The 26,090-nt window shown below is 42.9% G+C and overlaps 1 protein-coding gene across 3 annotated transcripts in view; it reads left to right on the top strand.

Annotated features, from left to right (window-relative positions):
- ARHGAP42 (Rho GTPase activating protein 42) overlaps positions 1-26,090 on the top strand; it is a 407,208-nt gene that overhangs the window by 286,105 nt on the left and 95,013 nt on the right. For all 3 annotated transcript variants that reach the window (XM_075592450.1, XM_075592448.1, XM_075592449.1), the window contains one exon: positions 19,871-19,981. In XM_075592450.1, the coding sequence (XP_075448565.1) occupies positions 19,871-19,981 (111 nt within the window). The remainder of the gene's footprint in view (positions 1-19,870; positions 19,982-26,090) is intronic.

Genomic DNA, 26,090 nt, shown 5'->3' with positions numbered 1-26,090 from the left:
TGTGTGTGTCTGTGTGAGAGAGAGAGAGAGAGAGAGAGAGAGTGTGTCTGTGTGTGTCTGAGAGAGTGTCTGTGTGAGAGAGAGAGAGAGAGAGAGAGTGTATGAGAGAGAGAGAGTGTGTGTCTGAGAGAGAGTGTGTGTCTGAGAGAGAGTGTTTGTGTGTCTGAGAGAGTGTGTGTGTCTGAGAGAGAGAGAGTGTGTCTGAGAGAGAGAGAGTGTGTCTGGGAGAGAGAGTGTCTTGGAGAGAGAGTGTCTGGGAGAGAGAGAGAGGGAGAGAGTCAGAGAGGGAAGAGAGTCAGAGAGAGGGAGAGAGTCAGAGAGGGAGAGAGTCAGAGAGAGAGGGAGAGAGTCAGAGGGAGAGAGTCAGAGCGAGGGAGAGAGAGAGGGAGAGAGGAGAGGGAGAGAGAGGGAGGGACAGAGAGGGAGAGAGAGAAAGAGTCAGTCAGAGAGAGTCAGTCAGTCAGTCAGAGAGTCAGTCAGAGAGAGAGTGAGAGTCAGTCAGAGAGAGAGAGAGTCAGTCAGAGAGTCAGAGAGAGAGAAAGAGAGAGTCAGTCAGAGAGAGAGAGTCAGTCAGAGAGAGAGAGAGTCAGTCAGTCAGAGAGAGAGAGAGTCAGTCAGAGAGAGAGAGAGAGTCAGTCAGAGAGAGAGAGTCAGTCAGAGAGAGAGTCAGTCAGAGAGAGAGAGAGAGAGTCAGTCAGAGAGAGAGTCAGTCAGAGAGAGAGTCAGTCAGAGAGAGAGAGAGAGTCAGTCAAAGAGAGAGAGAGCGTCAGTCAGTCAGAGAGAGGGAGTCAGTCAGAGAGAGAGAGAGAGAGTCAGTCAGAGAGAGAGTCAGTCAGAGAGAGAGAGTCAGTCAGAGAGAGAGAGAGAGTCAGTCAGAAAGAGAGAGAGTCAGTCAGAGAGAGAGAGAGAGTCAGTCAGAGAGAGAGAGAGAGTCAGTCAGAGAGAGAGAGTCAGTCAGAGACAGAGAGTCAGTCAGTCAGAGTCAGTCAGAGAGAGAGAGTCAGTCAGAGAGAGAGAGAGTCAGTCAGAGAGAGAGAGTCAGTCAGAGAAAGAGTCAGTCAGAGAGAGAGAGAGAGAGAGAGTCAGTCAGAGAGAGAGAGAGTCAGTCAGAGAGAGAGTCAGTCAGAGAGAGAGAGAGTCAGTCAGAGAGAGAGAGTCAGTCAGAGAGAGTAAGTCAGAGACAGAGAGTCAGTCAGAGAGAGAGAGAGAGTCAGTCAGAGAGAGAGAGAGAGAGTCAGTCAGAGAGAGAGAGAGTCAGTCAGAGAGAGAGAGAGTCAGTCAGAGAGAGAGAGTCAGTCAGTCAGAGTCAGTCAGAGAGAGAGAGTCAGTCAGGGAGAGAGAGAGAGTCAGTCAGAGAGAGAGAGAGAGTCAGTCAGAGAGAGAGAGAGAGAGTCAGTCAGAGAGAGGTCAGTCAGAGAGAGAGTCAGTCAGAGAGAGAGAGAGTCAGTCAGAGAGAGAGAGAGAGAGAGTCAGTCAGAAAGAGAGAGATAGTCAGTCAGAGAGAGAGAGTCAGTCAGAGAGAGAGAGAGTCAGTCAGAGAGAGAGAGAGAGAGTCAGTCAGAGAGAGAGAGAGAGAGAGTCAGTCAGAGAGAGAGAGTCAGTCAGAGAGAGAATCAGTCAGTCAGAGTCAGTCAGAGAGAGAGAGTCAGTCAGGGAGAGAGAGAGAGAGTCAGTCAGAGAGAGAGAGAGAGTCAGTCAGAGAGAGAGAGAGAGTCAGTCAGAGAGAGGTCAGAGAGAGAGTCAGTCAGAGAGAGGTCAGTCAGAGAGAGAGAGTCAGTCAGAGAGAGAGTCAGTCAGAGAGAGAGAGAGAGAGAGAGTCAGTCAGAGAGAGAGAGAGTCAGTCAGAGAGAGCGGGTCAGTCAGAGAGAGAGCCAGTCAGAGAGAGAGAGAGAGAGAGTCAGTCAGAGAGAGTCAGTCAGAAAGAGAGAGAGAGTCAGTCAGAGAGAGAGAGTCAGTCAGAGAGAGAGAGTCAGTCAGTCAGAGAGTCAGTCAGAGAGAGTCAGTCAGAGAGAGAGAGTCAGAGAGAGAGGATCAGTCAGAGAGAAAGAGTCAGTCAGAGAGAGAGTCAGTCAGAGAGAGAGTCAGTCAGAGAGAGAGTCAGTCAGAGAGAAAGAGTCAGTCAGAGAGAGAGAGTCAGTCAGAGAGAGAGAGTCAGTCAGAGAGAGAGAGATAGTCAGTCAGAAAGAGTCAGTCAGTCAGTCAGAGAGAGAGAGAGAGTTAGTCAGAGAGAGAGAGAGTCAGTCAGAGAGAGAGTCAGTCAGAGAGAGAGTCAGTCAGAGAGAGAGTCAGTCAGAGAGAGAGTCAGTCAGAGAGAGAGTCAGTCAGAGAGAGGTCAGTCAGAGAGAGAGTCAGTCAGAGAGAGAGAGAGAGTCAGTCAGAGAGAGAGTCAGTCAGAGAGAGAGAGAGTCAGTCAGAGAGAGAGTCAGTCTGAGAGAGAGAGAGAGAGAGAGAGAGAGTCAGAGAGAGAGAGAGTCAGTCAGAGAGAGAGAGTCAGTCAGAGAGAGAGAGTCAGTCAGAGAGAGAAAGTCAGTCAGAGAGAGAAAGTCAGTCAGAGAGAGAGAGAGAGTCAGTCAGAGAGAGAGAGTCAGTCAGAGAAAGAGAGAGTCAGTCAGAGAGAGTCAGTCAGAGAGAGAGAGAGTCAGTCAGAGAGAGAGAGAGTCAGTCAGAGAGAGAGAGAGTCAGTCAGAGTGAGAGAGAGAGAGTCAGTCAGAGAGAGAGAGAAAGTCAGTCAGTCAGAGAGAGAGAGTCAGTCAAAGAGAGAGAGACAGTCAGAGAGAGAGAGTCAGAGAGAGAGAGAGAGTCAGAGAGAGAGAGAGAGAGAGAGTCAGAGAGAGAGATAGTCAGTCAGAGAGAGAGAGAGTCAGTCAGAGAGAGAAAGTCAGTCAGAGAGAGAGAGAGAGAGTCAGTCAGGGAGAGAGAGAGTCAGTCAGAGAGAGAGAGTCAATCAGAGAGAGAGAGAGTGAGTCAGTCAGAGAGAGAGAGGCAGTCAGAGAGAGAGAGGCAGTCAGAGAGAGAGTCAGTCAGAGAGAGAGAGAGAGAGTCAGTCAGAGAGAGAGACAGTCAGAGAGAGAGAGAGAGAGAGAGAGAGAGAGACAGTCAGAGAGAGAGAGTCAGAGTTCACACTGGATGACAATGCACTGGAACAGACAACGAGCTACACATACCTTGGTCTGACAATCAGCTCATCGGGGAAATTCAACCTGGCCATAAATACACTGAAGGAGAAGGCCCGCAGAGCATTTTATGCAATAAGGAAACAGATGTACCACCTCAAACCACCAATAAGAATCTGGGAGAAAATATTCAACAGCATCATCACACCCATCCTTCTGTACGGCAGCGAGGTGTGGGGCCCTGTAACATACCCAGACTCCACAAAATGGGATACCAGCCCAACAGAAATACTGCGTCTGGAATTCTGCAAATACCTTCTCCAAGTACACAGGAGTACATCAAACAATGCATGCCGGGCTGAGCTGGGCCGCTTTCCTCTACTGCTCACGGTACAGAAGAGAGCACTGACATTCTGGGCTCACCTAAACACCAGCCATCCACAGTCTTACTGCTACAGAGCAATGCAAAGTCAGGACCTCCTCACTAAACCCTGTGCCATCAAACAACTTGTCCTCTCACTCCAAGGACAAAACCCCACACAGATTAACAACCTGCCGAAAAAAGAAATCAACTCAATCGCCAACGAAATGAAGAAGCAGTATGTGATAAAATGGGAAAATGATATCCAACGCTCAAAGAAGCTGGAGACCTACCACAGCCTACAGAGAGAATACACTCTGGCACCCTACCTACTGAAGGTAAAAGACCCAAAACAGAGACAGACCCTGAGCCAGTACAGAATAAGTGCCCACAGCCTAGAAATAGAAACAGGCAGGCACAGACAGAACTGGAAGCCCCGGGAGATGAGACTGTGCCAAAGATGTGAGCTAGGTGAGGTAGAAGATGAAACTCACTTCCTGTTGCGTTGCACACAATACTCTGAAGTGAGGAGTGCCCACCTAGAGAAACTCACTGCTGTTATCCAGAACTTTAATAATACATAAGAGAACCAAAAAATAGCGATCCTCCTGGGAGAAGATGAAACCACAGCAGAACTAGCTGCACACTATATCAGCACCTGCCACAAGCTGAGAGACGTACATTAACCCCCACACACCTGTGTGAAACTGTTACCCATATACCCTGCAATCATTATACCCTATCCCTAGTATTCGTGTAATTATTGTCCCCCACCCCCTATTATTCACGATTTGGCAATACTGAAATGTTCTTTCGTCATGCCAATAAAGCAGATTTGATTTGATTTGATTTGAGAGAGAGGGTCAGTCAGAGAGAGTCAGTCAGACAGAGAGAGAGAGAGTCATCCAGAGAGAGAGAGAGAGAGAGTCAGTCAGAGAGAGAGAGAGTCAATCAGAGAGAGAGAGAGAGAGAGTCAGTCAGGGAGAGAGAGAGAGTCAGTCAGGGAGAGAGAGAGAGAGTCAGTCAGAGAGAGAGAGTCAGTCAGAGAGAGAGTCAGTGAGAGAGAGAGAAAGTCAGTCAGAGAGAGAGAGAGTCAGTCAGAGAGAGAGCCAGTCAGAGAGAGAGAGAGACAGTCAGAGAGAGAGAATCAGTCAGAGAGAGTCAGTCAGAAAGAGTCAGTCAGAAAGAGAGAGTCAGTCAGAGAGAGAGAGTCAGTCAGAGAGAGAGAGTCAGTCAGAGAGAGAGTCAGTCAGAGACAGAGAGAGAGTCAGTCAGAGACAGAGAGAGAGTCAGTCAGAGAGAGAGAGTCAGTCAGAGAGACTAGTATTCATGTAATTATTGTCCCCCACCCCCTATTATTCACGCTTTGGCAATACTGAAATGTTCTTTCGTCATGCCAATAAAGCTGATTTGATTTGATTTGATTTGAGAGTCAGTCAGAGAGAGAGAGATTCAGAGAGAGAGAGAGTCAGTCAGAGAGAGAGAGAGTCAGTCAGAGAGAGAGAGAGAGTCAATCAGAGAGAGAGAGAGTCAGTCAGAGAGAGTCAGTCAGAGAGAGAGTCAGTCAGTCAGAGTGAGAGAGAGTCAGTCAGTCATAGAGAGAGAGAGTCAGTCAGAGAGAGAGAGTCAGTCAGAGAGAGAGTCAGTCAGAGAGAGAGAGTCAGTCAGAGAGAGAGAGTCAGAGAGAGAGAGTCAGTCAGAGAGAGAGAGTCAGTCTGAGAGAGAGAAAGTCAGTCAGAGAGAGAGAAAGTCAGTCAGAGAGAGAGTCAGTCAGAGAGAGAGAGTCAGTCAGAGAGAGAGAGTCAGTCAGAGAGAGAGAGTCAGTCAGAGAGAGAGTCAGTCAGAGAGAGAGAGAGTCAGTCAGAGAGAGAGAGAGAGAGTCAGTCAGAGTGAGAGAGAGAGTCAGTCAGAGAGAGAGAGAGAGTCAGTCAGAGAGAGAGAGTCAGTCAGAGAGAGAGAGAGTCAGAGAGAGAGAGAGAGTCAGTCAGAGACAGAGAGAGAGAGTCAGAGAGAGAGATAGTAAGTCAGAGAGATAGTCAGTCAGAGAGAGAGAGAGAGTCAGTCAGAGAGAGAAAGTCAGTCAGAGAGAGAGAGAGAGAGTCAGTCAGGGAGAGAGAGAGAGAGAGTCAGGCAGGGAGGGAGAGAGTCAGTCAGAGAGAGAGAGAGAGTCAGTCAGAGAGAGAGAGAGAGAAAGAGAGAGAGTCAATCAGAGAGAGAGAGAGAGTCAGTCAGGGAGAGAGAGAGTCAGTCAGAGAGAGAGAGAGTCAGAGAGAGAGATAGTCAGTCAGAGAGAGAAAGTCAGTCAGAGAGAGAGAGTCAGTCAGGGAGAGAGAGAGTCAGTCAGAGAAAGATAGAGTCATTCAGAGAGAGAGAAAGAGTCAATCAGAGAGAGAGAGAGAGAGAGTCAGTCAGAGAGAGATAGAGAGAGAGAGAGAGACAGTCAGAGAGAGAGAGAGAGTCAGTCAGAGAGAGAGAGAGTCAGTCAGAGAGAGAAAGTCAGTCAGAGAGAGAGTCAGTCAGAGAGAGAGAGAGTCAGTCAGAGAGAGTGAGAGTGAGTGAGAGAGAGAGAGAGAGAGAGTCAATCAGAGAGAGAGAGAGAGAGAGAGTCAGTCAGAGAGAGAGAGAGAGAGAGTCAGTCAGAGAGAGAGAGAGAGGCAGTCAGAGAGAGATAGTCAGTCAGAGAGAGAGAGAGAGAGAGTGAGAGAGTCAGGCAGGGAGGGAGAGAGTCAGTCAGAGAGAGAGAGAGAGAGAGAGAGAGAGAGAGAAAGAGAGAGAGAGTCAATCAGAGAGAGAGAGAGAGAGTCAGTCAGGGAGAGAGAGAGTCAGTCAGAGAGAGAGAGTCAGAGAGAGAGATAGTCAGTCAGAGAGAGAAAGTCAGTCAGAGAGAGAGAGTCAGTCAGGGAGAGAGAGAGTCAGTCAGAGAGAGAGAGAGAGTCAGTCAGAGAGAGAGAGAGAGAGGCAGTCAGAGAGAGAGAGAGTCAGTCAGAGAGAGAGAGGGTCAGTCAGAGAGAGTCAGTCAGAGAGAGATAGACAGCAGCATTGGGACAACCACACAGCATCACAGAAAAGCCTCACAACAACCTCCAGAACCAGACTAACGGCTAGCAACGAACTAAAGGAAATCCGGGAACTGCTCACTACCATCTGCACCAGACTGATGTAAAAATGCATAATCCTACCAAAATCACTACCACAAACAAGCATACACCACTACATGCAGAGAAAGAGAAGTACAGAAATGAGAAGAACGAACGTACCTACATTTATTGTATCAACAAAGACTAGTGTAAAAAAAAAAAAAACTTGCAAATTAGCTCACTGGAAGGCATAACACAAGATATATAACCTATACAAAATTCAAGATGGGATCTTTTAAAATTAGCAGCTGGAACATTCAGGGCCTGAATGCGTCAGCATTTGGTTCTAAACCACAAGATCCAGACATCATAAACAAGTTGACGAGCATAGACATTTTTATTCTCCACGAAACATGGATCCAATCGGAGGAGATGTCTACCATACCTATGGGTTATAGGCAGCTCCTAGTCCCAGCCCAAAAACACAAAGGTGTAAAACGAGGCCGTCATTCAGGAGGAATTATAATATGGTACAAAGAGGAGCTTAACAGCCAAATAAACCCAATGAAGAGAGCAGATACCCACTTATGGCTACAAATAAAAGGCTCCATGTTCACCCATCTATATGACACATATCTATGTGCAGCATACGTCCCCCTCTCCGACTCCCCATACTACAATCCAGACATCTTCGAGACCCTGCAGACAGAGGCAATCCACTTTCAGACCCTGGGTAAAGTGCTGATATGTGGAGACCTGAACGCCAGAGAACAGGATTACATATCTTCAGATGGAAATAACTACATCTTTGGAAATGACACATGTCATAGCTCTGTGACACGTCAAAGAACCAGCTACGACAGTGCAACAAACAAAAATGGTAAAGAGCTCCTAAACCTGTGTCGCGGTCTGGGACTGTACATTATCAATGGACGGACAAGAGGAGACTCTTTGGGTAGATACACATATAGCTCTGTGCTGGGCAGCAGCGTAGTGGACTACGCAATAACCGACATAGACCCACAAGCCATCAGGGCTTTCATAGTTACACCAGCATCACCCCTATCAGACCACAATCAAACCCTGCTCTTTATTAAGAGACCAGACCAACCAAGCACAACACAAAAACCCCTCTCCAACCTTCATAGCCTGAAAGCCACCTACAAATGGACAAAACAGAGCCTCGCGACATACACAGAAACAATCAACAGCTCAGAAGTTGGAAACCTACTCCAAAGCTTCCAGGACACAAACTACGAGCAGAACAAACACGGTGTAAACCTGGCAGTACGTAACCTCAACAAAATATTCCATCTAATAGCAAATAAATCAAACCTGAAAAAAACTAGCCCTAACAGACCAACAACAAATGACAAAATCAAAGAAAAATGGTTTGATAAGGAATGCAACACCCTTAGAAAAAGCTTGCGAACAATATCAAACCAAAAACACAGAGACCCAAACAATACAGAACTACGAATGAGGTACCACCAACACCTAAAGCACTACAGGCACACCCTAAGGAAGAAAAAACAAAACCACATTGCCAAAAAACTAGAAAGAATTGAAGAAGCATTAGATGAAAATACTTTCTGGCAAACCTGGAAACATCTGGATACAAAGCAGAATAACAGACACCTGGCCATTCAGAATGGCAACATCTGGAAAAACTACTTCGAGGACCTTTACCAAGAAATCCCAGAAGAAAACCTGACGCAAGAACAAAAACAAATCCTCACCAAACAAACATCACTGGAGAACACTATAAAAGATAACCAAAAATCCCTGGACATACCAATCACAATCCAGGAAATAAAAGAAAAAATACAACTAATAAAAACCAAGAAAGCCAGCGGACCAGATGGCATTCTACAAGAGATGCTGAAGTATAGCAATCCATCTATACAAGAAGCAACACTGAAAATGTTCAACCTGGTCCTCACTACTGGCTACTTCCCTGAACTGTGGAACGAAGGACTGATAACCCCTATCCACAAGAAAGGAGACAGGATGGACCCATCCAATTACAGAGGAATCTGTGTCAGCAGCACCTTGGGGAAACTGTTCAACAGCATCTTTAACAGCAGAATCCTCACCTTCCTGACAGAGCAGAGTGTACTGAGTAAGAGCCAGACAGGCTTCCTGCCAAACCACCGCACCACGGATCACATCTATACCCTACACAGCCTGATCAATAAACATGTCCACAACACCAACAAGGGCAAAATCTTTGCTTGCTTTGTGGACTTCAAAAAAGCCTTCGACTCCATCTGGCATCCAGGCCTATTGCTGAAAATACTAGAGAGCGGAATAGGGGGTAGAACATACGACACGATCAAAAGTATGTACTCCGAAAACAAATGCTGCGTGAAAGTAAATAACAAAAGGACAGACTTCTTCCATCATGGCCATGGAGTTAGACAGGGCTGCAGCCTGAGTCCCACACTGTTTAACATCTACATCAATGAGCTCGCAGCAGCCCTAGAATCCTCCCCAGCACCTGGGCTCATCTTGGCTGGAACTGAAATGAAGTCTCTACTATACGCAGACGACCTGCTCCTGCTGTCTCCAACAGAACAAGGCCTCCAACAGAAACTGGCAATACTAGAAAAATTCAGCCAGACCTGGGCACTCTCTGTGAACCTAGAAAAAAACAGAATAATGGTAATTCCAAAAAAAATCAAAAAAACATCCAACCATATCTCAATTTACACTGGACGACAAAGCACTGGAACAGACAACGAGCTATACATACCTTGGTCTGACAATCAGCTCATCGGGGAAATTCAACCTGGCCATAAATACACTGAATGAGAAGGCCCGCAGAGCATTTTATGCAATAAGGAAACAGATGTACCACCTCAAACCACCAATAAGAATCTGGGAGAAAATATTCAACAGCATCATCACACCCATCCTTCTGTACGGCAGCGAAGTGTGGGGCCCTGTAACATACCCAGACTCCACAAAATGGGATACCAGCCCAACAGAAATACTGCATCTGGAATTCTGCAAATACCTTCTCCAAGTACACAGGAGTACATCAAACAATGCATGCCGGGCTGAGCTGGGCCGCTTTCCTCTACTGCTCACGGTACAGAAGAGAGCACTGACATTCTGGGCTCACCTAAACACCAGCCATCCACAGTCTTACTGCTACAGAGCAATGCGAAGCCAGGACCTCCTCACTAAACCCTGTGCCATCAAACAACTTGTCCTCTCACTCCAAGGACAAAACCCCACACAGATTAACAACCTGCCGAAAAAAGAAATCAACTCAATCGCCAACGAAATGAAGAAGCAGTATGTGACAAGATGGGAAAATGATATCCAACGCTCAAAGAAGCTGGAGACCTACCACAGCCTACAGAGAGAATACACTCTGGCACCCTACCTACTGAAGGTAAAAGACCCAAAACAGAGACAGACCCTGAGCCAGTACAGAATAAGTGCCCACAGCCTAGAAATAGAAACAGGCAGGCACAGACAAAACTGGAAGCCCCGGGAGATGAGACTGTGCCAAAGATGTGAGCTAGGTGAGGTAGAAGATGAAACTCACTTCCTGTTGCGTTGCACACAATACTCTGAAGTGAGGAGTGCCCACCTAGAGAAACTCACTGCTGTTATCCAGAACTTTAATAATACAGAAGAGAACCAAAAAATAGCGATCCTCCTGGGAGAAGATGAAACCACAGCAGAACTAGCTGCACACTATATCAGCACCTGCCACAAGCTGAGAGACGTACATTAACCCCCACACCCCTGTGTGAAACTGTTACCCATATACCCTGCAATAATTATACCCTATCCCTAGTATTCGTGTAATTATTGTCCCCCACCCCCTATTATTCACGCTTTGGCAATACTGAAATGTTCTTTCGTCATGCCAATAAAGCTGATTTGATTTGATTTGAGAGAGAGAGTCAGTCAGAGAGAGAAAGTCAGTCAGAGAGAGAGTCAGTCAGGGAGAGAGAGAGTCAGTCAGAGAGAGAGAGTCAATCAGAGAGAGTGAGAGAGAGAGAGAGAGAGAGAGAGTCAATCAGAGAGAGAGAGAGAGAGTCAGTCAGAGAGAGAGAGTCAGTCAGAGAGAGAGAGAGAGAGAGGCAGTCAGAGAGAGAGAGAGAGAGTCAGTCAGAGAGAGAGAGACAGTCAGAGAGAGTCAGTCAGAGCGACTAGTATTCATGTAATTATTGTCCCCCACCCCCTATTATTCACGCTTTGGCAATACTGAAATGTTCTTTCGTCATGCCAATAAAGCTGATTTGATTTGATTTGATTTGTGAGTCAGTCAGAGAGAGAGCGAGAGAGAGAGAGAGAGAGAGAGAGAGACAGTCAGAGAGAGAGAGAGAGAGTCAGACAGAGAGAGAGTCAGACAGAGAGAGAGTCAGTCAGAGAGAGAGAGTCAGTCAGTCAGAGTGAGAGAGAGTCAGTCAGTCAGAGAGAGAGAGTCAGCCAGTCAGTCAGAGAGAGAGAGAGAGTCAGTCAGAGAGAGAGACAGAGAGAAAGTGTAAGTCAGAGAGAGTCAGTCAGTCAGAGAGTCTGTCAGTCACAGAGTCAGTCAGTCAGAGAGTCAGTCAGAGAGAGAGTCAGTCAGAGAGAGTCAGTTAGTCAGTCAGAGAGTCAGTCAGAGAGAGAGTGTCAGTCAGAGAGAGAGAGTCAGTCAGAGAGAGAGTCAGTCAGAGAGAGAGTCAGTCAGAGAGAGAGAGAGAGAGAGTCAGTCAGTCATCCAGCGAGAGAGTCAGTCAGAGAGAGAGAGAGTCAGTCAGAGAGAGAGAGTCAGTCAGAGAGAGAGAGAGAGTCAGTCAGAGAGAGAGAGTCAGTCGGAGAGAGAGAGTCAGTCAGAGAGAGAGAGAGAGTCAGTCAGAGAGAGAGATAGAGTCAGAGAGAGAGAGAGAGTCAGTCAGAGAGAGAGTCAGTCAGTCAGAGTGAGAGTCAGTCAGTCAGAGAGAGAGAGAGAGAGTCATTCAGAGAGAGAGAGTTAGTCAGAGAGAGAGAGTCAGTCAGAGAGAGAGCGAGAGTCAGTCAGAGAGAGAGAGTCAGTCAGAGAGAGAGTCAGTCAGTCAGAGTGAGAGAGAGTCAGCCAGTCAGAGAGAAAGAGAGAGTCAGTCAGAGAGAGAGAGAGAGTCAGTCAGAGAGAGAGAGAGTCAGTCAGAGAGATAGTCAGTCAGAAAGAGGGAGGGAGTCAGTCAGAGAGAGGGAGGGAGTCAGTCAGAGAGAGGGAGGGAGTCAGTCAGAGAGAGGGAGGGAGTCAGTCAGAGAGAGGGAGGGAGTCAGTCAGAGAGAGGGAGGGAGTCAGTCAGAGAGGGGGAGAGAGTCAGTCAGAGAGGGGGAGGGAGTCAGTCAGAGAGGGGGAGACAGTCAGAAAGGGAGAGAGAGAGTCATAGATGCCAAGTGTCAGGAAAAAAACATTAATTTTATCGTTCGTTTTTTTATACTGTACTTAATAATAATAATAGCATGTTCTTGTATAGCGCTGCTAGCTATATGCAGTGCTTTACAGAGACATTTTTGCAGACACAGGTCCCTGCCCCGTAGAGCTTACAATCTATGGTTTTGATGCCTGAGGCACAGGGAGATAAAGTGACTTGCCCAAGGTCACAAGGAGCCGACACCGGGAATTGAACCAGGCTCCCCTGCTTCAAACTCTCAGTGCCAGTCAGTGTCTTTACTCACTGAGCCACTCCCTCTCACTTTTCGAAATAAACCTAAGTTTCTATGAAAATTGAAGTTTTTTTTTTTTGCGGCCCACATAAACTTAAACCTTGTTTATTTGGCCCGTGTTAGCCTTTGAGTTTGACATGCTTGCCATAGATCATATCGTAACCCCTAAAGGCAACATGTGATATATCCAATTCACTCCCCACTAAGCTGGAGAGAATGTGGACAAAGAGGCTTGTTGACCCAAAATACAACCTATATGGAGATGAGTACACCTTCTTATTGAACAGATATCAGGCCTCTTTCTGTTTTGGGATCATGGGTATTGAGTAAAATGCAACAAACTGGTCCCAGATCTAGATACTGTAAGTACACAGATAAATTAATTAGGCACATTGTTAATGCCATTAAATCGTCTTTAGCCTTGTCATGACAGCAGGTGGCTTGTCCATTTCCCCTAATTAAAACTAAAGTAAAGGAAACCAGCATAATGGAAAGTTATCAAGTTTATTGAAGTACATTGGACAAAGTTTTGGAGACTTCAGTCATCTGAAAAACCTGTTCAGATAGTAATACAGTTTCAACTTCTTAACATGTACTTTATCTGTAAGTGGATCCATGTTTTGTAAGCTATCCATATATTTTTTTCAGCCCCATCTCCCTATATTTTCTTTTCCGTATCCCTTCCCCTCCCCCTCCTGATAATTATTTTGAAAACTGCAAATTAAAAAAAACTTTTAAAAACTATTAAACAAACACATCTATAACCTGCAGAATCATAGTATCAGAAGTTAAAACATTACAAAAATGTCCATCCATATTATTGTCACGGGAGACTGGTACTTTTAACACCGAAACCTTCTGGGTTCACTGTCACTAAGTACAGGACAATGTAATTTAACAACCGGAGTTTATTCTGGGTAAACCAGCAAATACACAAAATACACAATATAACATACACTTATCACACTGGGGACTTGGGGGAAAATCTCTAGTCTCACTAGGTGCAGGGACCCGCTTCAAATGTTAACCCTGTCCACTTCTCTGCTTCAGGATATCAGAGTGCTGAACACACAGCAACCACTCTGACATGGTCACAGTCAAACTCCACACTCCTTCACAGAGTATCTCTCAGATTGACTCCATACTCCTTCCCAGAGTGTCTCTCAGATGGACTAGTACTCTGATCAGCAGTGTCCCTTATATATCCCTTGGTGGCTATCCTTTAACTTTGAGCAAGGGCAGCCAGCCAAGAGAAACAGTGCCTGGGGCTCAGACCTGGTAACTGATTCTATTAACGAGCTTGCACTGATATCTTTTCCATGGAACAGGTCAGCTAAATGGATTACAGAAATTCCCTTCATTGAAATGATAGCAACAGGCAATAACATAATTTGCATTTGCAGGGCTGACATGCTAATTTCATCACCACACAATAACAAGTATCTAAGATGGGGGGAATTGCTAACACAGGAATAAATACAGATAAAAGGTATTTATATAAAAGACAGGACTTAGAATTACACACAGGTAGCCCACATTCCCTGTACTTCCCCAGAAATATATATTACTTAGCCAGCCAAGTTATACGGTTTTTAGGGAAACTAGCTGGGATTTTTCTCTATTAGGTCACAGTATACTGTAGCTAATAAATTACATAAATAAAAAACAGTATATGCATAGTAATACATATGACAATTGTGGGTGAATGAGACTACTATAAAAAAAGCATCTTTAGAAACATGATATGATATGCCGATGCTGTCCATAAAAACGAAAAATATGTGTGTATATTTGTTTCATAATAAGTGATCATGTACATAAAGAGTAACGACAAGCTGGAATTTATGAAACAGATTCATTTATTTTCAAATTCCCTTTTTTTCGCCCCCCCTCTGACTGTATCTTACTACAAGATTAATGTTTGTGACCTTCTTGTTTGCATTATATTGGGTTTTTTTCTTTTTCTTTCTGAGAGAGGGAGCATCTTTCTGTTAGGAGAAGCAAAGTCTGCACAATCTACATTTTAGAGAATGAAAAACATCTGCTACATTGTAGGTAAATAATGGAAAGCCAAGTGATCTGGAGTAGATTTTTGGTCCGACTTCCAGCTAATATTATAATTGTCATATCAAACCTTTATTTAATGCAAGTCCAAAAGCCAGTGCATTAAAAAGTTCTATTTTATAACATATCTATATAAAGTGACCTGATGTGCATTTATGCCGATATCAATATATGATATCTGTATTTATTCTATTTTCTATACAGATGTAGCAAGACTTACTGTTCTTGGTGCGAAATGTCTTTATTGGCAATCTGTGGCTCGTCCGCACCCCCCTTACGGTCCATAGGCGAAGATATTCAGTGCACCATCTGCCGGCCACACATGCTGAACTGCAATAACATCATGGGTGCACAAACATTCTGCGCTGCACCCGCTACCAGCTCTCCCCCAGTGTCGTGCCCCCTCCCCCCTTACCTTTAATCCGCTGTCAAATGACACCACGGGGTCATGTTAGATCATGTCACGTGACCTCCGTGGTGTCATTTGACGCCGCATTGCCATGGCGATGCGTCGCCAGAAGCCGCCAGAATTTAGGTAAAAGAGTTACAGAGGCCTCGCACTGAAGAGTGCCGGGCTTCTGTAACTGGCGCCTTCCCCCCCACCCCCCAAAAAAACTCGCAACCCCCAATTTGCGCACCCCTGACATACAGAACCGCACAATAATTATACCAGCTGACGGTAGCTGAGCAGCGGACGAGACGATGCACGGCTGTCATCTCGCACTTTCTCGTGGTCACGGGGACAGTAAGTCTTGCTACATCTGTAAGCCATTGTTTCTCAATCCGTTCCTTGGAACATCCCAGCCAGACCAGAGTTTACAAATAAGGAATAATTTACGATGCACATATGTTTGCATTTATCCTGTATGTCAATATGTGATTAGATGGCTATTCCTAAAACGTGTTCTGGCTGGGGTGTCCTGGGGAGAGGGTTGGGACACCCAGCTATAATTTCTCCTAAGAACAGAGTTTGTCCAAATGTCACAGTTTAAAAAAAAACCAAAACAAAATTCTGTTTTGAAAAATCTGCCATTGCTTCTGCACAAGTATCTCTGCAATAAATGGTTTTGCTAAAAAAATATTTCAACATAGTAATTATGAAAATCTGCAAAACCGGTGATTTACAGAAGAAAATAATCAATTGCCTTTAATGAGTTTTTTTTTTAATAAAGGTATTTAAATAATTGTTGTGATTTTGATAAATAACGCTTAACATTTTTTTGATAACTTAATTTGTGCTCTTTTATTCTTTTTTTTTCCCTCTAAAATAATTATTATCATTACAATATATTTACTGAATCATGTCTGCATCTTCGTACATTTTTGCTGTCACAAGCTTGTGATTAGTTAAAAGTGAAAGGTTAATGTTTTGCTAGATGTATTTATGTGGCCTCGAGATTATCCCAACATTATTCTACAAAATATTTTCATAAGAAGGTGAAGGAGATGATAATTTCAAGTGCAGAACCAGGAAACTGAATTGCAAGCCAAATATAGCGATTTGGTTATCAAAATGAAATAGTAAGATCTTCAGGCAGGAATATGCCATTACTTTATTTTTTTACTTTATAGCGCACACCAAACAATATAAACGGTATTTAAACATAAAATAAAACAACGTATAAAACAAAGTACTGTATTGGATCATGTATTTCTGTTGAAACACCTATTCTTAGTATTCTTATTGAATTTCGTTTCAACAACATATAGAACACGGCAAGAAATGTCAATTCATAATCTATATTTCATAATTATTGTTAATACTGGTTTATTGCAATGCAATGCTCAAAGAGACAAAGGACTCAATCAATCATCAAGGGAAATTTGACCTGTTCAGAAACAGAAATATGATATTTTTAGAACCTTAAACGTACAGAATAATTTTCATCAAGGAAATGGTGTTGATAATTTCTTGACAATTGACATGTTGGGTTTCCTTGGCACTGGAGGTCATATGTAATAAAAGATCTGAAATCGTAACCTGACTGGGTTAGGTGTTGCTGGATTTTTTTAACTGTAAATGACAAGGTTAGTTGACATTAGATGAAGCAGTTTGCAAAAAAAAAAAATAACTCGCTGTAAACAGACTAAACAATTTTAAATCTGCAGTATGTCACTTCATTAAATGAGACAAGTAATTAAATCGGAGTGTGCTTAACAGTGTAAAACAAGCAGTCTTAAACTTAAGTCTTGAGATGAAACACTTAGTCACACCAGGCAACTTGAACTTGTACGGTTCCTGTAGAGGTGCCGACCCACCGAGCAGCAAGGGGATCCGTTAATCCAGGATTCCCCAACTTCAATCCGCCAGCACAACCAACGCATCAGGTGTCGCAGATTTCTCATTAGCAATTCATTCATTAACCGAGCTCTAATCGTCTCTAAGACAACTTGCATAGGTATGTGTTGCAGTGAAAATGTGGTCCGGTTGTTGTTCTTGAGGGCTGTAGTTGGGGAGCTATTGAATCTGTGAATGGTAGGTGATAGGTAGGGTCATTGCCCCCAACAGGGAGGTGTCCCAGGCCCGGCGGCTGTGAAGACCCTGCAGCAGGCCTCTCTCCCCTGTGTGTTTGTTATGTGGAAGGGGGGTTGATAGGTGTATGGAGGAGGAGTGTTGATAGGTGTATGGGGAGGGGGGATTAGTAGGTGTATGGGGGCAAGGGAATTATTAGGTGTTTGGGGAAGGGGGTTATTATGGGTATGGGGAGATGAGGGTTATTATGGGTGCAGAGGGTGGAGGGGTATTATGAGTACGGGGGAGGAGAGTATTATAGGTATGGGGGGAGGCGTGGTATTATGGGTACGGGGGAGGAGGGGGTATTCTGGGGGAGAATGAGTTATGTGTATTGGGGGAGAGGGAGGTGTAAGAGAGAGATGTGGGAGAAAGGTGCGGGAGAGTGAAAGGATGAGAGAGAGATGGGGTGTGGGAGAGGTGAGTGAGAGAGGGAGAGGGTGAGAGGTAGGGGAGAGATGGGGGTGTGAGATATAGAGGGGGGGTCTCGCAAAGCTGTCGACACTGGGTGGGGTGTCTGTGAGGGGGGGGGGGTAGGTAGTGGTCTACAGCCCTGCGAAGGGTGACCAGATTTACAAAAGTTAAAACCGGGACACATTTAAAAAAAATATTTATTAAACAAATGATCGACAACTGCTCCCCTGCCCTTTTTGATTTTCCACCCCTCTCTGTCTCTCCCCTCTCTCACACACACACACACACACACACACACACACATACACACATACACACACACACACACACACACACACACACACACACACACACACACACACACACACACACACACACACACACACACACCATTCTCTCTCCCCCTTGCCTCCATTCTTCCCCCCCTGACATCCATGCTTTCTCTCCCCCTTACCACATTTCTCTCTCTCCCCTTACCTCCATTCTCTCTCTCCCTTTCTCTCCATTCTCTCTCCCCGACTTCCCTCCATTCGTTCTCAGCCCCTTCCCATTCTGTGTCCCTCTCTCCCCCTCTTCAATTCTGTGTGTCTCTCAGCCCCTCCCAATTCTGTCTCCCCATTGTGTCTCTCCCCTTCCCACTTTGTCTCTCTCTCCTTTACTCCCCATTCTGTGTCTAGCCATCCCTTCTCCCCATTCTGTATGTCTCTCTTCCTCTCCCAATTCAATGTGTCTGTCTCTGCATCTCCCCATTCTGTGTGTGTCTCTCCCCCTATTCTGTGTATCTCTATCCCTCCCAATTCTGTTGCTTCCCCCATTCTGTGTGTTTCTCCCTCCCCATTCTGTGTCTCTCCCCCCATTCTGTGTGTCTCTCTCGCTCCCCATTCTGTGTGTCTGTCTCCCTCGATCCCTCCCCATCGTTCTCCTATGAACGATCAGCAAAGATTCTGATTACCAGGGTTCACTAAATGGCTGCCTTAAAGTGTCAATCACTCCTTCAGCTTAGTGTAACTCAGCAGTTACAATATATTATTGTATTACTAAGGTAACATTAGCTATTGTTACAGTTTGTCGCTCAAACTGCTGGGAATATTGGCAACATGATCCCAAACAGGAAAGTGTTACAAATATCTTGCACTGCTGGTGAGGTGGCCCAAAGCTTGCTATTGAAATCAAAGGATGCTCAGTATATTAAAACACTTTAAAAATGACATTGAGTTGAATAATAAAAAAAATGGAGCAAGTATTATCTAATACCGTACTACAAAACTGATTTATTTTTTATTTTGTAAAAATAACGTACGATATTGCTTGGATTACCTCTTTAAAAAGAAAGGTGGTGGTACTTTTTAAAGCATTTACTTGTTCAATATTACAAACTATCTAACTTCATCTAGTAACAGTGTGGTTTAGTAAACCTAGGCCGGAGTATCTGTTTTACACACAGACTGCCTGCTTCACATAGCTAATTGACAGAGGGATCCTGGAGAAGGTAAATAGCTAAGGCTGCGCTTATAGTGCCGTCGCTGGCGACGTGACCAATGTCGTCACCCATCGCTATTGCAATAGTTATATTTCAAATTTAGGCGACGTCGCTGGCTACAAGGCCAGCGACGTCATAAAGGGGAAAGGCAGAGGGACGGAGAAGCTCCTGATTGGCCACAAGGGGAGACCGTCGCCAAAAAAAATCAAATATCAGTGACTACCAGATTTTTGGTAGCACTCTCGCTCCATCGCTATGTCGCCGTCGTGTGCACTATAAGCGCCGAGGACGGCGAAAATGCATTTGTTGTGACGGTTGCAGCGCAGTCTCAGAAATACAGTACTTCAGTTTTGTAGTCAGCACCATATCTGATTTTGAATAATAGTGGCATTTCACTATCCTAAATGTATGACATGATTGTACTGTACTTTGTGTCCTATCACTTTCATACTCTGAATGAAAAAGGATATACCTTAAATTGATTATGTGGTAAATTATCATCCAAAGGAAGAAGTGATTGTCTTTTTTTCAGAATATTTACAAGATGCCAGACAAAAAAAGCGATCTTATCAAATAAGCCCACAATCTATCTTATTTTAATAACCAAGTCTGAATTATCTATAAAGTTCTTTAATATGCAGGTCCTTCAAGGACCAAACTGAAAGAAGGCAGTGGCAGTCAAATCTGAGTGATTTATGTCTTTTTAAAGACATCTATAAATATTTTAAAAACTGTTTAAAGCTCATTTGTAAACGTGTTAAGTTAAGGGGGGTTTGACTTTCTTTGAGATATTCACTTTGCCTGAATAACGCTGTATGTGTATATACCAGCAGCCATTACACTATTTAATATGTTTGAGAATGCTCATGTGTGTTCAGTTTCTTTGTAAATTCTCTTTAGTGAACAATGAAACGCCACCTGAATCTGTATAGGTCTGATTGATTAAACAAGTAACCGTCCCCACTTCACCACCTCAATATTGTCATTTGTTAGCAGTATTCCTACAGCCATGCTCTATATTTATTGTCAGTAAAAAAGCAAGAATATATCATCAGAAGCAAATATTGATCTTTCACAAAGATTGTACTGCTTTAACCAAGTAACCAAAATAACAGATTATTAATGTTCATTCCGTACAACGTTATTTACTGTAACAGATACTCATTACTTGCATATGCTTTATTGTAGGCGGACACCCTAATTGACAGAGAACATCAGAACTTCTCTGATGCATCATTGGAATATATTTTTAAAGTACAAGAGGTGCAAGAAAAGAAGAAGTTTGAGTTTGTTGAACCTGTAAGTATAAATAATATTTCATCTTTTCGTATGAAATTGTATTTTCAGTTAACCGTTTGATTTATAATTAAAAATCACAAATGGAAAAATGCACATTTTCATATCGAAAAAAGGCTGTAGGGGCCGATTCTATATGTGCCATAGCAAGCGATAGAGCTGTTTTTGGCTGAAATTCTCCATTGAATTCAATGGGGAATTGTGTCCAAAAACAGCCTGACCGGCCACTTTGGCAACGGAGAATCAGCTCTTTAGTGTTATTTTAAGGATCCATAATAAAATGAATAATGATTAACAATGAAAGCTAAAACACTATAATGGTATAATATCACCTTAATTCAGAACTGAAATAACAGGCTCTGTGAAGTCAACTACAGTATCATGGATTTTCCTTGAGTTGAAATTTTCACTACATCTCCTGGCCTCACAGATACATCACATACTCTCTTGTTTGATAATGCAGATTGAAAAATCAAAATGCATTCAATCACACGTTTGCTTCTTCAGAGATGCAGTCTCTCTGAAATAGACCGTATCCGCTTAGATAGATAGGTACATACAGAAGAAGGGATTTAATGCCTTCTGCAGAATCTATAGAAACGAGATTGCACAGATCTGGCCTAATAAGATGAAAATGTTAGTACCAAGAATATTCATCTACAATAGTGCTTGCTTGTCAAAAAGCAATTATAACTGTGTAATCCCTAGAGCAGCAGAGGTGGCACCATTTTCTTCTAGCCCAGTAGCGCGAAGTTGCCTATGTTCTGTTTATCGTTTATTTAATGTCACCTGGCCTCAGTAACTCATAGCCATCAGTACATAAGTATTATTACTTTGTGCTTTCAAGGTTACAATTTCAATCAACAAAATAGATATCCCTTGGAGGTATGCTGTTAGTAGACAGTGTGCACTGCAACCCATCAGCTGGTTTAGCTCACACTGCTAGAGCTGTTGTTCTGAATAACAGATTGTGTGAGTTCAACTTCTCATCCTGTTGGGTCTGACACCATACCCTATTCTAATATTGCCTTAGACTTGTCAACACTATAACACTTTGTGTGCTGTGGGAAGCAAGTGGAATCACTTCCTGCAGTTTGTAGGGTTGTATTTATTGTAAAATAAAGTATTTCAATTCAGTATGTGTCTGAAACATGGCACAGTGAATATTTTTGTCCCTGTTCTGTTATACCGTTGCCGTTTTTGTGGATATCCTTCATGTAACACCAAAATGAGAGCATATACCTGTAGCAGCTCCCTCCCCCTGGCTTTCATTAAAAGCAGACCACTGTATTTGATCCGCGTATGAAAGGAACTGCCCGATGGCTTTAAATGAGTAGCGTGTTATGTATTTCTTGTTTAGGTTTTATGCATTAGGAGTACTGTTTGACGCTAGCTTTATCCTGACTTACATATTGTGATAATTTATCATTTAGTTGGATGGAAACAAGTACTTACCTTCCATCGACATAGCATAGACATGTAAATGGAACATATTCATTTTGCAGACTGCATACACATATATGGAAACTCATGGCAGAGAGATTTAGACTGACGATACGGAAAGACCTTGCAAACTTCCAATGACTTACATTGGAATGAGGGAAATATTTTCATGGAGAAAGTTAAAGTGATACGTTTTTCACCTACAGTATAAATTATGGAATCTGATAAAGAGAGGACCAATATAACCCGGGAAATAAAGAAATTACTGCTAGACGTACTTGTCATTGTTTGCAAACGCACAAACACGGGTTCTAAATAATAAGTAGTTTATTGCACAGTAAAGCACAGAGTATTATCATACCCACAAAAGTCAACCAGACTCTCTGCCAAAAGAGTGTCCATGCAGGCTTTATATACATTTTTGATTCCTTTGTTCAAATTAGGTTACTAGACAGATTATACTAACCACACCTTAATTCTTAAACCAATCATTTTACAGATCATTAAAACCTGGTTAAAACTAGATTAAAACAGTTTTCTATAGAAGCCAGTTACTTCTTGTTACCATGAATGTGGGCGTTACTTCAGACAGTCGCAAATCTACTGTGCGCAAAACACATTCAAACCACACATTCACATCTTACACACAAAATGGAGACGGAAAACATAACAGACAAAATCGAAACAGAACATCGCCTTCAATCCTTGTCCAGAGACACCACACTTCCCCCCCAGTCCATTTCAGTAATATATTAATTTCAACAGTATACTGATTTCAGCAATATTAGTTCATCATACTGTATCTAGAAGCTTTTGGAAGTGGCTAAACCCTGAGAATTAAGATGGCTACTGTATGCCTACATTTTTGGAATACGTAACATTTTTATTTGTTAAGTCTTGAATTTAAAATGATGAGTTGTTTTGAAGAGGCGTATTGTGATTCAGTATGTTTAAAAAAACAGGTTAGCACCTTTAAAAGATCAGTTCCATTAAATTCCTCAAAGTATAATTAAGTCAATGTAGGAGTTGTTCTATTTTTCAGTGTTATATTTATCTGAGGAATATAAGGAACGCAATTATAAAGGACATCTGATAAAATTAAAATGTTGAATGCGTACTTTTTATCCACAGTGCATCACTCTTGACAACTAAGGATATGATTAGAATTGTGTTTTTTTTTAAATACTGGATTATAAGTGTCATTGATTGTATATACTATTTTGGCTGCACACAGTACAGTAGTCAATTCTGAGTTTCACATGCAAAAGGGCTGTTTGAATATGACTGAAGCATTACCACAAATAAATGTGACCGCTTACTTTTCTCATGAATCCACATTGGCAAGCTCACACAATACACCTTGTCACTTATAACTTCATAACTTTCTTTAAGTTAAATGTGTGGTTTAAACCTATTCCACCTTCATATTGCAAAGCCAGTATAACCAACCTCACACCGATCAGACCCAAACAGTCCAAAAAGCTGTCTCGGAGTAGGTTTACTGGCTAAGCACTTGATAAATGATGAATTTGAAGGAGCACTCACATTAATTTCGCTGTAACATGCCCCGGGTGCTCAGGACCTCCACATGGTGTAATGCCAATTAGCAGCATTGCAAAGCCAGTATAACCAGCCTTTCACTGATGAGACCCAAAAAGTTGAAGAAGCTGTGAGTAGGTTTACTGGCTATGCACTTCTTTAACCCAGGGGGTGCTTAAAAGCTGTGTAATGCGGCAGGCATAAGTTTACAGGGGTCCATGTCAAAAAATGGATAAGAAACAAAATTTGGCACTGTGCTCATTTGTATGTAATTTCCCAGAATTCCTAGTTGCAGTGGAAGCATTGTTTGCTAAGGCCGCGCTTATAGTGCCGTCGCCGCTGACGTCACGCTGCGGTCGCTGGAAAAATCAAATTGAAGTGACTTCCAGCGATTGCGACCAAGCCAATATTTGTTTTGACGCAACGTTGCTGTCGCTGTCGCCGGAACCATAAGCGCAGCCTTAGAGATAATGGGAAAAAGCAGGGTTGCAGACCTGTCTGAGACATGTGAATGTGCTCACAAGGGATATATGTACAACAGAAAATGAAATAACTCATGTTATTGTATGTTGTTAAACAAAGTAATGAGAATGGATTAAAGCATTTTACTCAGAATAAAATAATGGGGGAGTTAGTCAGATATACACTGCTATTTTGGTGGCAACTCTTTTCTCTTCATCTCTAGCTGTATGCAAGTTATTTTACTGTCAACTGGAATTTGCATTGACCCTGCTTTGTCTGCAAGCTGAGGTCATGGGGAATGGCAATGAATCTTCACAAATAGTTTTTAGTCTGGCTAGATAGGGTGACCAGGTTTTCAAAAGTAGAAGCAGGGACACATAAAAAAATTAAACAAATGACATCGCTTAAAAATAAATATTATAATGGTATTTGTCATATAGCATCCTGATTTATGCTGTATTATTGATTTATTTCAGTTTATTTATTTAAAAAATGTTTTACCAGGAAGTAATACATTGAGAGTTACCTCTCGTTTCCTACGTAACACAAACTCTCTAGTGTTGGGAAAAGGGTTTTAAGTCCAAACAGGGAAAAGCTTAAAACCGGGAGATTGAGAAAATTACCGGGACGTTTAATGAAAATCCGGGACGTATGGTCACCCTATGGCTATATCTGGGTATCAATTCATATTGATTTTGGTTTCCAAGCAGTTTTTTTCAGCACACGGTATGTTACACCCCAAAAATTTTTATGTTCTCTGCTTGTTCATTTATAAAAACACGTTTATTATTTTTCTTTTAAAACATTTTTTTTAAATATATCGAACTTATGAACGATTTAAAAAAAAGTACAACAATAGGGGTCTTTGCCTTGTGCCTGGTTGGTGATGTAATTTATGATAACTGGGCGTTCTAGGAACCATAAACATAAAACATATTTCACATAAATTTCAGCTCTCCATATAGAAAGATACAATGTTTGTATGTATATTTTTATTCATATTGCACACACAATGTACTGAGTGCTTTACAAAAGGGACAATGCAATGCAGGCAATTATAATACTATACGTACAGCAAACAAAATCAGACAATAGGAAAGTATCCGTTCCCCCGGAGAGCTTGCAATCTTAAGTGGTAAGTTGGGAGACTTAGAGACAGCAGGGTATGCTATGTTACGAAACTACTGTATCTGACAGAATAGATACATTTTAACACTGGTAATCAATCACTGCTAAAGACACTGAGTCTTTAATTCAAATTTTATGTTAAACCAACAAACTTTTAAACCCCCACCTCCTGCTGTTACCAAAGAGTCCCTCTGACAGTCAAAGTCATAAATCACAACAGAGAATGTGTCAGTTGGACATCAGAGAGATGCACAACAATAAATATGGCAGCACACAGAGGAAAACTGGACGTTTATTACTTGGTCTAATATACTTTGAATATGTTATTTTGATATGTAGACATTTATTGATATATTACAGTTAATGCCGTACATTAAAACATTTCATTTATAGTTTTCCGTAATTACAGTTGGCATTTAGCCTGCTTTTTAACATGTATGGATCACTCCTCTTGTGTACCTTTAAGTATTCAACCATTTTTAGCTATGTATCTGTTTTGGAAATCAAACAGTGATGTGGAGTTCCTTCACCAGGTTTGGCAGGGACTTGAGTCTTGCCATAGGCCCCACCATAGTTGTTGATTGGTAGGAGATTGGGGAAGAGAGTGCCGGTTGTTTAGCAGGGCGGTGCAGCAGAAGGGACCTGATGTTGAGTGGAGGAGGCGATGGTAGGCCACCGGATGTTGAGCAGTAGGGGGGATCTCGAGTTGTTGAATGGGAAAGGGGCTTGGAGGGTGTCGGGGAGTGATCATCGGTTGACTTCCTAAACACAAGTCCTGACATCTCTGGTTGTTTGGCAGGGCCCCCTTCCATCCTAGGCCCCCTCTGATAGCGCCCCTGGTAGTATAGCAGCTTTTCTATGTCTGTTTTTGCAAGGTATGGAGGCTTTGCCATTCATTTTTATACTGTAGATGTATTTGTTTTATCTGATATAAAGGTATAGTGTAAGAACAAGATTAAACTAATAACACTGTCTTTCAAAAATGTATTTATCATTAAATTAAATCTTAAGGTGATATGTGGGAATGTGGAGCTTAAATCATCAATTTCCTACTCAATTTTTTTTTTGCCATAAACAGAACAGGGGAGACCTCTGGAGTTGAGAACCATGCTATTCAACGCTTCAGAGACCCTCCAGTTCCAGAGAAATATACCCTACGTAATTACTGCATATTTTTTTTCCTTTTGGGAAATCTAATTTGGCTGCTGGCTCGGACCCATTCCCGTGGGTCAGTAAGAAGCTGCAATGCCACCAGGGTTATTATTGTGTGATCCTGGCAGCCACTTTGATTTTTTTCTGTGCTATTCACATGTAATACAAAGGTACATTTTGTGAGAGCCGGGGAGTCCTAGGAGCTGAGAGAATAGTCTTGCTCTGCTCCATAGCTTCTCCCCTGGATTTTTCTTTAAATAATGGTGTGGAATGCTGCTATAGTGGATGAATGATATATGGGTATAATTTTCTTCATCTGGGTATATCATTTCTTAACCTATAAATAAAACCTATGTTGCATAGCGTCCGGCCGCTTCTTATTTTTCTG

The sequence above is a fragment of the Ascaphus truei genome, chromosome 3 (assembly GCF_040206685.1).
Source record: "Ascaphus truei isolate aAscTru1 chromosome 3, aAscTru1.hap1, whole genome shotgun sequence".
Taxonomy (NCBI): domain Eukaryota; kingdom Metazoa; phylum Chordata; class Amphibia; order Anura; family Ascaphidae; genus Ascaphus; species Ascaphus truei.
This window is presented reverse-complemented; position numbering and strand designations above follow the sequence as displayed.